This window comes from Ahaetulla prasina, chromosome 6, assembly GCF_028640845.1.
Source record: "Ahaetulla prasina isolate Xishuangbanna chromosome 6, ASM2864084v1, whole genome shotgun sequence".
Lineage (NCBI taxonomy): Eukaryota > Metazoa > Chordata > Lepidosauria > Squamata > Colubridae > Ahaetulla > Ahaetulla prasina.
Window position 1 is genome coordinate 94,621,852 of NC_080544.1, and position 15,496 is coordinate 94,637,347.

Here is a 15,496-nt window from a genome sequence, read left to right on the forward strand (position 1 = left end):
TCTTGACTGGCCCACTCTTACACAAACAAACAAAACTGGGAAGAAAACAAGACTACAGTCATTAAATGCAACCAAACACACATTTCACTTATTGCTGCTTGGATTTTATGAGCTACAGCAGGAGTGTCAAACTCAATTTCATTGAGGACCGCATCAGGGTTGTGTTTGACCTCTGGGGGCGTAGCCAGCTTGACATCACTCGTCTCGGGGGCACCTGTGGTGGCCTGAGTGCTCTGCCAGCGAAAAAGGGCTCCCGATCTCCGTTTTTGGCTGGGACAGCCTCCTGCAACCCTCTGCCAACGAAAACGGAGCCTGTGCCATTTTTGCTGGCACAAGCACCGTGGGCTGGTCCCTTTGCTGTTTCCGGGGCAGCCCCGTAGGCCAGGTTTAAGCACCATACGGGCAGGATCCAGTCCGCGGGCCTTGAATTTGACACCCCTGAGCTACAGCATGACTTCTACATCTGCTTCAACTATCCAGGAAAACTTGCTTCGGAATCTTCCCGTCTTTTGAAGGGGGGCAAGCTGATTCCTAGAGAAAGATTTTTTGGGGGGGTGATCCTTTGATGTGGAATCCCTTACCATAGTGGTTCTTCATTTCTCACTTGGCAAGGGAAAATAAAAATACTAGAGCAGGATGAGTAAGCTGCATTGTCCAGATGTTGATTCTCCACATAAGGTTTTCTGGTTAATAACTTTTATAATTTGAAGATGTATTTTTAAGTGTGTTGTGTTATTGATGACTAATATCAGGTGGCTCAGCAGACTAAGTCTGTCTGTTATTAACACAGCTGCTTGCAATTACTGCAGGTTCAAGTCCCACCAGGCCCAAGGTTGACTCAGCCTTCCTTTATAAGGAAGCCTCATCCTTTATAAGGTAGGTAAAATGAGGACCCAGATTGTTGGGGGCAATAAAAGTTCACTTTGTATATAATATACAAATGGATGAAGACTATTGCTTAATACAGTGTAAGCCGCCCTGAGTCTTCGGAGAAGGGCGGGATATAAATTCAAATTAAAAAAAAGAAAGAAAGAAAGAAAAAAGCTGACCTTAACAAATGAATAGGTTTCAGAATCTGAAACCTTCAATTTATATAACTTCAGAAAATGCTAGTCACATAGAACTTCAATAACATCTTCAAGAAGAGAAACATTTTTTTTCTTTCTCCTTCCTCCCTCCCTTCCCCCTTTTCTTTTCTCTTTCCTTTCCTTTTTTTTGCAACATGCACATTTCAGTATTCTATATTCTATGCCCATGATGGCGAGCCTATGACACGCATGGCCGAGGTGGCACACAGACCCTCTCTCTGTGGACACATGCACTGTCGCCAGCTGCTCTTCTGGTCTCCAGCAATAGGGTTTTTAAACATGGATTTTATTGGGGTTTATTTTATATTTTGTATTGTATTTTAAATTTAGGCTATATTGAATAAGTTTTTTAAATAGTGTTTTTATTGTAATGTATTGTATTATTTTATCTGCCAGTTCACCGCCCTGAGTCCTTCGGGAGAAGGGCGGTATAAAAATTAAATAATAATAATAATAATAATAATAATAATAATAATAATAATAATAATAATGCTGCACATGTGTGCCAGGCATCTGGTCTTCATGGGCGCTGGAACACTGGAAAATGGCCCAAAAAACAGCCAAAAAACAGGCTATTTTCTGGCCTTTCTGGGGCTGTTTTCCGGCCATTTTTGGCTCAAAAAATGGACTGAAAAGCGCTGAAAAATGGACTGAAAACAGCTCAAAAAACAGCCTGAAAACGGCCATAAAACCAGCCAAAAAACAGGCATGCGCATACCAGCCAGCTGGTCTTTGGGTTTCCGGCACTCTGGCGGATGTGTATGCATGCACATTTTGTTTTGGGCACTCGGTGCCGAAAAGGTTTGCCTCACTGTTCTATGCCCAATAATAAATGCTATATGTGGCTGGCACCTTTTATCTGCAGGTTTCTTGCCCGTCTTAAAGAAAAAACATGGGAAATGAAAGGGATCTTTCTGGGTAATTTGAAAAGGCAAAAAGATTATCTTGGTAGTAGTCTAGGGATCTTCATTGAGAACTAAAGGAGGCATCTGGGATAATCCTGAAAAATCTGTCTTCTGATAAATGCATGTTTTGTGAACAGACCAGCAAGCCTTCCTGCACCAGGCATTTTGTGAGTGTGCCCAGGATGAGGTGTCAAAATTCCAGATGAGCTCACTAAATATTCCAACACATGGCTCTTGATGCTGGTAAACATTATCCTAATCTAAAATAACCATGAAACTTAGCAGCCTGTGCATGGTTAAAAAAAAAAATCAGCTAAATTCAAAATTAAAACTAAAAAAAATATCACCCAGCTTAAAATCTGAGATCTGGAAGCAGAGCAAGCCAAGAGACTTCAGTTGTGACATGACCTTTTCTCCCTCTGCCATCATAAAATTATTGTTATGCTTGCCAGAAGTGTATCAATGATCTGATCGCCATCCTTAGGTGATATTCTAGGATGGGATCATCCTTGCCACAAAGGGAATAATTCTTTCCAACCTACAGGAACTCAAAACATACCTTGTCCACATTGACAAAAGTATTTTATGAAGACGACAGAAAGCTTCCATTGAAGCAATCAATCATCCCAAGCTCAATAACAAGGCACATGTTAAGCCCTCTCCTAATTAGACCTATATTCTTGGAGAAGATCAATGTCTACCATTAGCAATTTAATGAGTATCCATTTCGAATGCAGACAAAAAGAATATATCGCATCACACTGAGATCATCTCTCTGGAAAGTCAATTTATACTTTTTCTGCTCATGCCACTGATGCCCCTTAAAACAGGCCAAAAGAGATGATCACACAGGATGCAGGTAGCATTTAGACCTAATCTCCCTTCAGTTTGCATCGAGAGTTTCTTGAGTGCAGATGCCTTGAAAGTGAACATGGGAAAATGCTCGGAAAATTGAATAGTGGTGTCACCTACAATCAAGGGGAGATTTAGGAAGGAGGAATTTCCTATCCTTGACAATATTCAGGGGTTTGGCACAGAGGTCAAGGAAGCAATGAAAATAAGATAGGAGGTCATGGGAAAGGGAAAGGGACATAAAGAAAGAACAGCCTGCTAAAGCAAACTCCTCTCTACTTCTGAACTCAGTCCAGGAATATAATGAAGTTTAAGCCTCATTATATTTGAGTTTGAGCAATGGGGCTGTAGTATAAATGCATCTGAAGATAAATAATTCACTTTTAGAGTAACTTGGCATAGCTCAGGAAGGAAGGAAGGAAGGAAGGAAGGAAGGAAGGAAGGAAGGAGAAAGGGAAGGGATTATTATTCAGGCAAATGCTGGGTTCATATAACAAAATGGTTAGTTAATGCTTCAGTGTGTCATCAAAATCTAAACAACTGAGTTAGATAAATAATGATTATGTTAACCACAGATTAGAATGAAACACAAAGATAAGCTAAAACATACAATATTCCCCTCTGTGTATTTATATGATTCTGTATGTGTATAAACACACACACAGAAAGAGCTAACCCACATTTTCTCCACTTACTTATACACAAGTACATAAGCAGACAACATATTCCTAAGAAAACATGGGCAAAACCTCTATGGCATCTGATATACCATCTGGATACTGGCAGAAAAGAACAGAAAGAAACAAATCTGGAACTTACCATGTAAGCCATAATTATTTTAACTGATTACCAGACTGATGCTGGCTTTTCCTACAAGTTTAGCATACTAGTGTGAGTCATCATCCAAACAGCTAGAATACTGCATTAACATAGGCCATAATGTAAGTTTAATGTAAGTGCAACATGTTGAGCAGCTCAAAAACCAAATTAACTAATTAATCCAGCTATTTGCAGTACCATTCACCCAAGACACAATATTTGTTTATTGTGCAAAGGCTATTCACTACATCTTCACTTCACTTATCTAAGAGTGTTGAGTGAACACAGGTAGTCCATCATGAATGCAGCCATACCTTGAGTCCCTGCCTGAAAAATGAGAGATATCTCTATTCTATTATCTTTCGCAGCTTTGTAAGACTTGGAAAATACTGCACACTTACAGCCTTCCGCCTCAAAATGCAGTCCAATCTCCAGCGATTCCCTTCCACCACAGGCCGCTTCATAAATATTTCAGGGCTCAGCCTGTAAAAAAAGGTAGAAGAGGAAGTAAGCTTGGCTGAAAAATACACTAGTGAACTTTTCTCAGTGGAACTGTTGTCCACTTTACTACGCTTTCTGAAATGAACATAAGCAGATGCCCCAATCCACGCAGTTAAACGAGAGAGTCCGCCAGCAAAGAGGAGCCTGATTTCTTTCTATTACAATATAAAATAGCAACGTCTCCTTAAGACGGAAAGTCTTTTTCCAAGTGTTGCTGTACCTTCCAATAGGATATATAACCATTCTGAGTGGGAAAATCTTTCTGTTTCCTATTTGTCTTACATATTTTATTTCTCATTCTTTTTTTTAAAAAAATATTTGAAAGGAAAAATGCAAACAACTTAAATTTGGAGATGGACACTGTTTTATTCTTCTTTTTTCTCAAAGCTGGAGGTGGGGGGGACATCCTCCCTCATGGTTACCTACCAAGCCACAATACAAACAGCAAATGAAATGGCACTGGGCCTGTATGCTGAGGAAAAGTTAAACCATTTCCTCCGGCGTCTTGTTGTCAGCAAGCTAGGGAAATGACATAATTCTTAAATAATAAAGGAGGGTGTCTAAGTTTTGTGTAAAAGCAATGAGCAGTCACAGTGCATTTTTATTACAATTTTTCAAATTATAATTAGGAAAATCTGAAGGCCCGCTCTGGATGGCCACTCTGGAATTGTGATAGTCAACTGATGTGCCACACACAATCAATCTAACAGGTCTAAGAAAATAAGGGACACCACCTTCACACTCTAGGTATTCTTCCACAGATGTCATTGCTGCTGGTAGTCTCAAAATACTAAGGACATTACATGAATACGTCCTCCACTGGACAAATACACCAAACCAGCACCCAGCCTGTAATTTGTTCCCCCTCCACATTCATGCTGTTTTTATTTAAAGGTTATAAAATAATCTGAGGTGTTGCTATGAAGGGAAAAGCTGAAAAGCTGCCATGGTGCCATATATTCAGTACTACTACTACTGCTATTACTATTACTACCATATTTCCCTAAAAATAAGACTGGGTCTTATATTAATTTTTGCTCCAAAAGACACGTTAGGCCTTAGTTTCTGGTTAGGTCTTATTTCCAGGGAAATATGGTACTAAATGCATCTGTCTGGCTGACAAGCTTAACTGGGGCTTATTTTTTGGGTAGGGCTTATATTACAAGCATCCTGAAAAATCATGCTAGGGCTTATTTTCTGGTTAGGTATTATTTTTTTGGGAAACATGGTAAATAATCATAATCATAATCATAATCACAACGACCTAGGACGCTGGCAGCAACCCGTATCAACCATTAGCACCAGTCAATGGTATTTATGATGCCTTTTTGAATGTTCACTTGACTGAGTTTCATATTTAATGAACAAAGATTATTATTATTATTATAATAATAATAATAATAATAATAATAATAATAATAATAATAATAATAGGTAGTAGTAGTCTCAATTATTTTATATACACTGAGAGCATATGCAGCAAGACAAATTCCTTGTGTGTTCAATCACACTTGGCCAATAAAAAATTCTATTCTATTCTATTATCTATAACTAACTAGGAAAAAAAGGACACAGTCATAGTGGGTAATTCGAATAAAATCAATTCTTCAAGGCAAAACATCATTGAAAAAGACAATTTTTATGCTAGGGATCATTAGGAAAGTGACCAAAAAACAACAACACCTGCCAATATCGTAATGCCCTTAACATTATAAATCTGTGGAATTCTATATATAATCCATATTTGAAAAAGTATGAAGAGAAGGCAATCAGAATGATCTGGAGGCATCAGTATGTTTCTATGGGAAAAGATTAGAACATCTGGCCTTGTTAGCTTAAAAAAAGTAAGCAATTGAGGTAATTGAGGTGTAAGAATCATACATGGCATAGAGAAAATGGAAGAGGGGAAGTTTTCTCCTTTTCCAAAAGCTCTAGGCACAGAAATCATCCAAAAAAGTGATTGATGAGAATTTCAGAGTAGGCAAAAACACATTAATCAGTGAAATTCATGACTATGTGACATGACGGTGAGAAGTCTACCACATGGCCAACTTGCCACAGCCATGGCCAACTCGCTGCAGGACAGGAATTACACTAGTATCATATAAAAAATGGAATAGAAGCATTAAAGAAAGGTTGCCAAAGGAGGGACAAAATAAATGTCCCTTTGTGAATGACAAAAATTAAAATAATTTTAAATAATTAAATTGAATTGTTGAATTCTTCTGCAGTGGGTTGGCCTATGGCGAGTTGGCCATGGCAAATTGGCCTCTGATGAATTGGCCATGGCAAGTTAGCTGTGGCAAATTGTCCCATTCCGGATGGTGACCATTAATTTGGAAGCTTTGAGCAGGGATTCAGTAACTCCAAGTCAATTATGAGGAATCTACATTATATCCAAACTGGAGAAAAAAGCTCTAAATACCAGCTGTAGGGTAACAATGGTGACAGGGATTTTTGTTACCATCAAGCATTAACCCCAAAGCATCTGGGCCTCAGCCTAATCCCAATTCTTGCTTTAATCACTCTAAGGTCCTTTCTTCCATTCTAGAGCAAATATTGGCAATGAGATATTAGGGAGGAAAACATCTGAATTATATTATATACAGTTTTGGACTATTGCCACGAGTTTTCCGCCTTCCCTATTGTTTCAAAGTGCCACAGACCTATGGGGGTCATATTTTATACTCCACATTTCTCACCTCCCAACAAATGGGCCACAATCGTCCTTGATGCTCACAATGTTCATACAGATGGGGAAAATAAGTGATCAAAAGTTTTTCAAAGTTATGATCCTATGTTTTAAAATTCACTAATATTTTCCAGTTCTCTTTGACAAATTTGATACCTGCCAATACAACAAGAAGTTTCGCAGTTTTCATTTATTCAGTAATATAGTCCAGCATATCGTTTCTTTGCCTGAAGGTGGAAGCTGAACAGGGTTAAGTTTAATCAGTTCTGGGATGGGAAACCACTAAAAAAAAATCCCAGGGTTTAAACACTAAGCTTGAAAGCTACAAAAATTGCCAGGGCAGATGTCTCTATTCCCTACTGCTTCACACCTCTTTTCCTAATCCTGTAAAAACAACAGCTTCTTCTATTCCAGGGGTGTCAAACTGGATTTCTTCAAGGGCCAGATCAGCATTGTAGTTTTCCTCTGTGGGCCGGGGGTGGGGGTGGGGGCAGAAGGAAGTGGGGCTGAGACGGGATGGATGCTTCTTGCAGCCCTTTACCGGACAAAATGGGGCATGGGGGGCATGTGCAGCCCCCCCCCCGCATCTTATTTTCATCCTCCATGGCCTCCTGCAGCACTTTGCTGGCTGAAAACAGACCTCCCGAGGCTTCTGCGCATTCCGCCAGCCGAGTGCTGCTGGAGGCTATGGGAGCCAAAAACGGCCAGTTTTTGGTGACAGAGGCACTGCAGGCCGGTCCTTTGATATTCCCAGGCCGGCCCCGCGGGCCTTGAGTTTATTTATTTATTTATTTATTTATTAAATTTTTATACCGCCCTTCTCCCGAAGGACTCAGCCAAAAGATAAAAACATAAGAAATATACAATTAAAACAACAATTTAAAACCGAGCATATTAGAAAAAGGCCAAATAAAAGATTTAAAATTTAAAATTAGAAACCCTAAATGATAAAACCCAGTTAAAAGATTTTTTTTTTCAATTTTTTTTTTAAAATATTAAAAATATTAAGCCAGTCCCGCTTGAATAAATAAATGCGTTTTCAGCTCACGGCGAAAGGTCCAAAGATCAGGCAATTGACGCAATCCAGGGGGAAGTTTGTTCTAGAGCGTAGGAGCTCCCACAGAGAAGGCCCGTCCCCTGGGGGCCGCCAGCCGACATTGTTTGGCGGACGGCACCCTGAGAAGACCTTCTCTGTATGAGCGTACGGGTCGGTGGGAGGCATGAGGTAACAGCAGGCGGTCCCGTAAGTACCCGGGCCCTAAGCCATGGAGCGCTTTGAAGGTGGTAACTAAAACCTTAAAGCGCACCCGAAAGACCACAGGAAGCCAGTGCAAGCCGCGCAGGATCGGTGTTATATGGGAGCAACGAGTTGCTCCCACTATTACCCGCGCAGCTGCATTCTGGACTAGCTGCAGCCTCCGGGTGCACTTCAAGGGCAGCCCCATGTAGAGAGCATTGCAATAATCCAAACGGGAAGTGACAAGAGCGTGAGTGACCGTGCATAAGGCATCCCGGTCAAGGAAGGGGCGCAACTGGCGAACCAAGCGTACTTGGTAAAAAGCCCTCCTGGAGACGGCCGCCAAGTGATCGTCAAACGACAGCCGCCCATCCAGGAGGACGCCCAAGTTGCGCACCCTTTCCGTTGGGGCCAATAACTCGCCCCCGACAGCCAGCTGCGGCTGCAGCTGGCTGTACCGGGGTGCCGGCATCCACAGCCACTCCGTCTTGGAGGGATTGAGCTTGAGTCTGTTTCTCCCCATCCAGACCCGTACGGCCTCCAGACACCGGGACAGCACTTCGACAGCTTCGTTGGGGTGGTCCGGGGTGGAAAAGTACAGCTGCGTATCATCAGCGTACAGATGGTAACTCACCCCGAAACCACTGATGACCTCACCCAACGGCTTCATATAGATGTTGAACAGGAGAGGCGAGAGAATCGACCCCTGCGGCACCCCACAAGTGAGGCGCCTCGCGGTCGATCTCTGCCCCCCTGTCAACACCGTCTGCGACCGGTCGGAGAGATAGGAGGAGAACCACCGATAAACGGTGCCTCCCACTCCCAACCCCTCCAACCGGTGCAGCAAGATACCATGGTCGATGGTATCGAAAGCCGCTGAGAGATCTAATAGGACCAGGGCAGAGGAACAACCCCTATCCCTGGCCCTCCAGAGGTCATCCACCAACGCGACCAAAGCTGTCTCTGTACTATGACCGGGCCGGAAGCCGGACTGGAACGGGTCTAGATAGACGGCTTCATCCAGGTACTGGGGTAGTTGCCATGCAACCACACTCTCTACAACCTTCGCCACAAAGCGAAGGTTGGAGACTGGACGGTAATTCCCCAAAATAGCTGGATCCAGGGAAGGCTTCTTGAGGAGGGGTCTCACCACCGCCTCTTTCAAGGCGGCGGGGAAAACCCCCTCCACCAAAGAAGCATTTATGATCCCCTGGAGCCAGCCTCGTGTCACCTCCTGAGTAGCCAGTACTAACCAGGAGGGACACGGGTCCAGTAAACATGTGGTTGCATGTAACCTCCCCAGCAACCTGTCCACGTCCTCGAGAGCCACAGAATCAAACTGTTTGACACCCCTGCTCTATTCCCTTCTCTCCCTCCAATTATTTGAACACTCTTTTTTGTGCCTCGGGTCTCTTAATTTACAGGTAGTCCTTGACTTATGAGTACAATTCAGCCCAAAATTTCTGTTTGTTAAGTGAGACATTTGTTCAGTGAGTTTTGCCTCATTTTATGACCTTTCTTGCCTCAGTTGTTAACTGAATGACTGCAGTTGATAATTTAGCAACCCTGTTGTCAAGTGGATCTGGCTTCCCCATTGACTTTGCTTGTCAGAAGGACACAAAAGGTGATCACATGAGCCCGTGGACACAGCAGTGGTCATAAGTATGAGCCAGTTGCCAAGCATCTGTATTTTGATCACACGATCAAGGGGATGCTACAAAGGTTGCAACTGTGAAAAACGGTCATAAGTCACTTTTTTCCAGCGCCGTTGTAACATTGAATGGTCACTAAATGAACTGTTGTAAGGCTAGGACTATCTGTACGTGCTAAATGTTCAAGAAAGGCCAGTAAGAGACTTTCAATTTTTATTTCTTCTTTCCCCATGCAAAAGAGACAAGTTGAAAAGGAATCAGTACATTAAAGCAATTAGATTGGTTAGAGTAAACGTTTTTGTTGGTTCGTCTTTCTTTCCTTAGCCAAGTGTCCTGAAAAGACCTTTGCAGCAAAGCCTCGCTTATTCTTTGCCTCTTCCTCTAAGATGTTGCCAAACCATCTGGTCCCGCTGTTAAGTTTCCATGTGAAAGGACCCTAACAGGGCCGTATTATAATTAAATATTCTAGAAAGTACCTTGAGAGGCTAGAAGGAGGCTGAGCAGGAAGGGTGGAATCTGATCATGTCAGTTAAATACTAACCACCAATCTGTGATGAAAATCTCTTCCTTGGCAGCTTCCATGGCATTTGCTACATCTTCAAAGTACCCCTTGGCATTGACATACCTAGAAGCAAAATGACAACATCACACAAAAAGGCAGGACTGGAAATCCAGAAGCAAAAGGTAACAATATACAGGACTTTTGGGGTTTTTTGTTTTGTTTTATTATTGGAAGAAGCACCAAAAAGGAGGAAATGCAAAAACAAATGAAAGAAGTGAAAACGATTAGGGCAGGGGTCTGCAAACTTGGCTCTTTTAAGACTTGTGGACTTCAACTCCCAGAGTTTCTCAGCCAGTCTTAAAAGAGGCCAAGTTTGCAGACCCCTGGATTAGGGGACCAGAACGCTCTTCCTAGTCAGGAAAGTTTGAAGCAGTAAGTGTAGGACTGTTTGCAGAAAAGATCGTAGCAATAACTGTAGGATTTTTACAGCTATAAAGATGTGTTGAAAAACAAACATGATGGAGGTATGTGAAACCACGCATGGTGTGGAAAATATGGAAAGTTTTTTCTCTCTCGTTCTCATTTCACAGTCTTTAACCTTGGGTTCATCCACTGAAACTAAATGCTAAAGAAATTCAAAGGCAAAGGAAAGATTGCTTTATCCATAGATAGTAATACTGGGGGAAATTGCTGTCATTAAACATGACAATGACCAGCAGTTTTGGTGTTTTAAAAAGGGATTTGTACAATTCCAGGGAAAATAGGCCGGGGCGGCTACATACGATCACTGAATCTCAGTAGAATATTTAAATAGCAATTGCTGAAAAGCAGCAGTATAAGCGGTATAATATTTAATCAATACCTGCTGGAGACCAACAGTAGAAGAGGGCCACTGACCTTGAACACACTTTTTGAGTTTTGTGGGTACACCTATGCTGCTATACTAAATGGGGACCTCATGCAGTTATTATGTTTTTAACCGGGTGTGATAAACAAGTCAATGGTTAACCAATCATCACCATCATCATCTCCTTTTAATAACCCCATAATCCCTTGTGGGGTGGAGTCTGGGCAACTGAATAGAGCTGAGTGTTTACTGGCCGGATGCCCTTCCTGTTGCCAATGAGGAGTTTTGTTCAGCAGATATATTCTCATTGTGCCCAGAGAGAGAAATATCTGCCTCTACCTAGGATCGAACTCGCAGCCTCCTGATTGTGAGGCGAGAGCTCTACCTCTAAGCCATTGCACCACTTAAGTCAATGATTAACCAATGTTCTAATATAAATCAGAACACAATCCTCATAGCTATTTTTTAATTTATTTTATTTATTAATAATAATAACTTTATTGTCTTTATATGTGTATACACAGTATACCCATTCAACGAAATTCACTTAATACCCAAAGACCAGGTCCAACACACGTAACAATTCCCAAACACATTCCCACCCATCACAAATTCCCCAACCCATAGCCATTAAATTCATATACCACCCCAAGTTGAAAGCCGGAGGGAGAAGCCTCAAGTCACCAGGCTCCCCCAGGATTGCATGCTGCTCTTTAATCCTCTGACACCAATTGGCAGAGCCAGGTTTTCAAACTCTTCAGGAAGGTCAGAGTGCAGGGGGCAACCTCACCTCATGGGACAAGAGTTTACATACAGTGGGGGCAAAGGCAGAGAAAATTTTTCTTTTCTCTGAAAAACAAAAGTACTTTGTAACTCTGGCTTTATCATCATATGGAGATTTAAGTCCTTCAGGTATGGCTCATCCACATTCATGAGCATCCCGAGGACAATAGTTGTCCCTTGGATAACTGTTGCTATACAAGCACAGAAATGCTGCTGGTTTAGATATGACCACAGATATCAAGGTTGCTACTTCTGCCCTGTACCCGCCCTCCCCAAAAACCTGGCAATGTTTCTTGCATTATCGGAAGAATTGCCACAGGCGATTCATCACCAATACAACCATCTGCATGCAAATGTGCGTGTGTGTGTGTGTGTGTGTGTGTGTGTGTATATCTGTATGTGTCTGTCTTTCTGTCTCTCATCTCTCTCTCTCTTTCTCTCTCTTTTTCTCCATCTATCATTTATCATAAAGTATGACTTGTGCATCGTAATATCAACCCGCAAACAATGTGACTAATGTATTTGGAACCGATACCATGATGCAAATACATAATTGCATCTTTAGTGCAATGCCCTACGTGACACATGCTGTCTTGCTACAGACTAGCCTTTCTCAACCTTGACAATTTTAACAAGTGTGGACTTCAACATTCAGAAATCACCAGCCACAATGCTGACTGGAAAAATTCTGGGAGTTGAAGTCCACACCTCTTAACAGTGGCTAAAGTTGAAATGCACTGCTACAGATACCTACAGCTATATGCCATCAGCAGCTATTAAACAATGCAATGCCTTCTCTTACCACTTGGCTAATGTATTCTCCTGGATGGCTGCGTAGGAACCGAATCTGTGATGTTTGAGGAAGTTCTTGCCATTTTTCTGAATGAATTCTTCTATTCCTTGGCCCCACCAGAGAGCATGTCTGTAGCTGTTGCATTTCAAAATCAGTGACCTGGACAGGAAACGAACGTTCGGCTTTATCACTTCTTCACTTGTACACAATCACCATTTGCCATAAGCAACCAGCAGAAAACTTGCAATTTGGAACACATTGAATCAGAATGCTCAACATTGCAGAGGGAGATAATCCTGTGGTACTATATGAACTTCTTACCTGGAAAGATTATCAATCCGTAACCCATATTTAGTTTCTGTCTCCTTCTTGCCAATCTTTATGCTGAATTCTTTATCAACTAGGAGGACGAAAGAAATAGCTCCACTGTCTGGCTTCATATACAATAAGAAAGATTCTTTTACCACTAACCACCTGGGGAAAGAATACAAGTAGAAAAAAACCAGTAGATTATGTTGATAACTTAATCATATTTACATTTAAAGCATCTCAACCATGTTTGCTACAATCCCAACAATACTTTTTTTCCAGCCTGTTCCTAAAGCAACACAATTTGCCTGCTGCATACTTTTTTCTGCATCATATTTTCTGTGAACTGCTTTACTTTTAACATAATCTATCCTAGACAAGCTAAAGCATAACTACAGTTATTCCTCTTCTGAAGAGAATGCAGGTAGGCAATTTCCAGACTCAGTTCACTGAGGTGTAACAACAGCGGTAAGTATGGTTAAAACCCTCCCAATTTAGAGTTGTTAAGTAACCAATGAATCATCTAAACCAGCTTTGTCTAACCTGACCCTTAAGACTTTATTTATATTTATATACTTGATTCCCACAGAGTTCAACTTACTTTTAGGTTAAACCTGATATATTGATTTTCATTTAACAAATATATATATGTCTTTGGTTATTCTGGTTTTCTCCCGCATAAAATTGGAAGTGTCTTGGTGACATTTCGACGAAGTCTCATTCATCATCTTCAGGCTTCAGCTTCGTGCTTCTGGGAAGCATGAAGCTGAAGCCTGAAGATGATGAATGAGACTTCGTTGAAATGTCGCCAAGACACTTCCAATTTTATGCGGGAGAAAACCCGAATAACCAAAGACCTACATACAAACACCCGCCAAAACCTCAGAAAACATATATATATACATATACATATACATATATATATATATATATATATATATGAACTACATAGTAAGCCAAGATATTGTTGTATGTGCAGTGTAATGCCAGGTTAAAACCATAACTCCCCAAACTTCTAATTGCCTGGATATACTCTCAAATATATGTTAACTATTTAAAAGATGCATTCACAGAACCTACTGATTTTGCTTAGTTGCATTCATATACAAACCAGTAATTTTGGTTCATTCATTTTGATGTTTGATTGTGGCTTCATGTATTATTTAGCTAGTTCTTTAATTTATGGTTCCTTGTATAGTCTCTTTTTTGTTTGTTTGCCTTCAAGTTACTGTTGACTCCTGGCAATTGCCTGGGCAAGTCCCTCAGTTTTCTAGGCAAGATTTTGGAAGTGGTTTGCTGTTGCTTTTTTCCTAGGGCTTGAGAGACCGTGACTGGCCCAAGGTCACCCAGCTGCCTTTGGGTCTAATGTGTGACTAGAACTCATTGTCTCCCAGTTTCTAGCCTGATACCTTAATCATTACACCAAACTGGCTCTTGTATAGCAGAAACCCAGGGAATGAGTTAATTCAGCACCAGGGTCTATAGTTCTCCTTTCTGTGTGGGAGTCAGCTGAGTCACCTTGGGCTGGTCATTGCTTCTACGTGCTCAATAGCATCTACGATGAAACCCTTCACTGCATCCTGTTACTAGCTTCGCTACAAGAACTAGGTGTGTACAAGAAACCATATGGGTCAAACGCAAAGAAACAACCTGCTAGGAATTCTGAAGTTGGATAGCCCCAACATAACACTCTGAGCTGGCAGTATGATGTAGAAGCCTGACCTGAGATGACACTTTTATGAATGCATTCTTCAGTAAAAAAAAAAAAAAATTGGGAGCCACTGTGCTAAGAGATAGCAATCTTACAAAAGAGACAGCTTCTAGCCCTGAACTAAAGGTCTTACTCAACTAAGGGCAATCCAATTCCCAGTTACAAGGATGTAGCTTTGTAAATGTGATTGCCTTTTGTTACATTTTCTAAAGCAAACCAGGGCCTCTGGTGGCTCAGCAGACTAATGCAGTCTGTTATTAACACAGCTGCTTGCAATTACTGCAAGTTCTAGTCCCACCAGGCCCAAGGTTGACTCAGCCTTCCATCCTTTATAAGGTAGGTAAAATGGGGACCCAGATTGTTGGGGGCAATAAAGTTGACTTTGTATATAATATACAAATGGATGAAGACTATTGCTTAACACAGTGTAAGCCGCCCTGAGTCTTCAGAGAAGGGCGGGATATAAATTCAAATAAAAAATTAAAAAAAACTAAAAAAAAAACTGATTTTCCAAATCTGAAAGATCAGAGGTGTTCATCCTTGGCAACTTGTGGACTTGTGGATTTCAACTTCAACATGTGGACTGGGGAATTCTGGGAATTGAAGTCCACAAGTCTTAAAGTTGCCAAGGTTGGACATCCTTGATTTAGCAGCACCTCTCCACCCCCCAAACACCGTGGCAGGCAGAATGTTGAACTGAACTGAATACTTTAGTCTGATTAAAGATACAAGGAATTTGCCTCTCGTACAGAATCATTCAGTGTACTTGCAAGTCAATGGAGAAAATAATAACTCAAAAGGTAAA

General features: G+C 41.3%; 1 protein-coding gene across 1 annotated transcript in view; it reads right to left on the reverse strand.

Annotated features, from left to right (window-relative positions):
• The window catches only part of PLD1 (phospholipase D1), a 132,557-nt gene that overhangs the window by 37,423 nt on the left and 79,638 nt on the right, over window positions 1-15,496 (reverse strand). The window contains exons 9-12 of the mRNA XM_058189149.1: window positions 12,993-13,145; window positions 12,681-12,830; window positions 10,288-10,371; window positions 4,066-4,147 (exon numbers count right to left, since the gene is read on the reverse strand). Of these exons, the coding sequence (XP_058045132.1) occupies window positions 4,066-4,147; window positions 10,288-10,371; window positions 12,681-12,830; window positions 12,993-13,145 (469 nt within the window). The remainder of the gene's footprint in view (window positions 1-4,065; window positions 4,148-10,287; window positions 10,372-12,680; window positions 12,831-12,992; window positions 13,146-15,496) is intronic.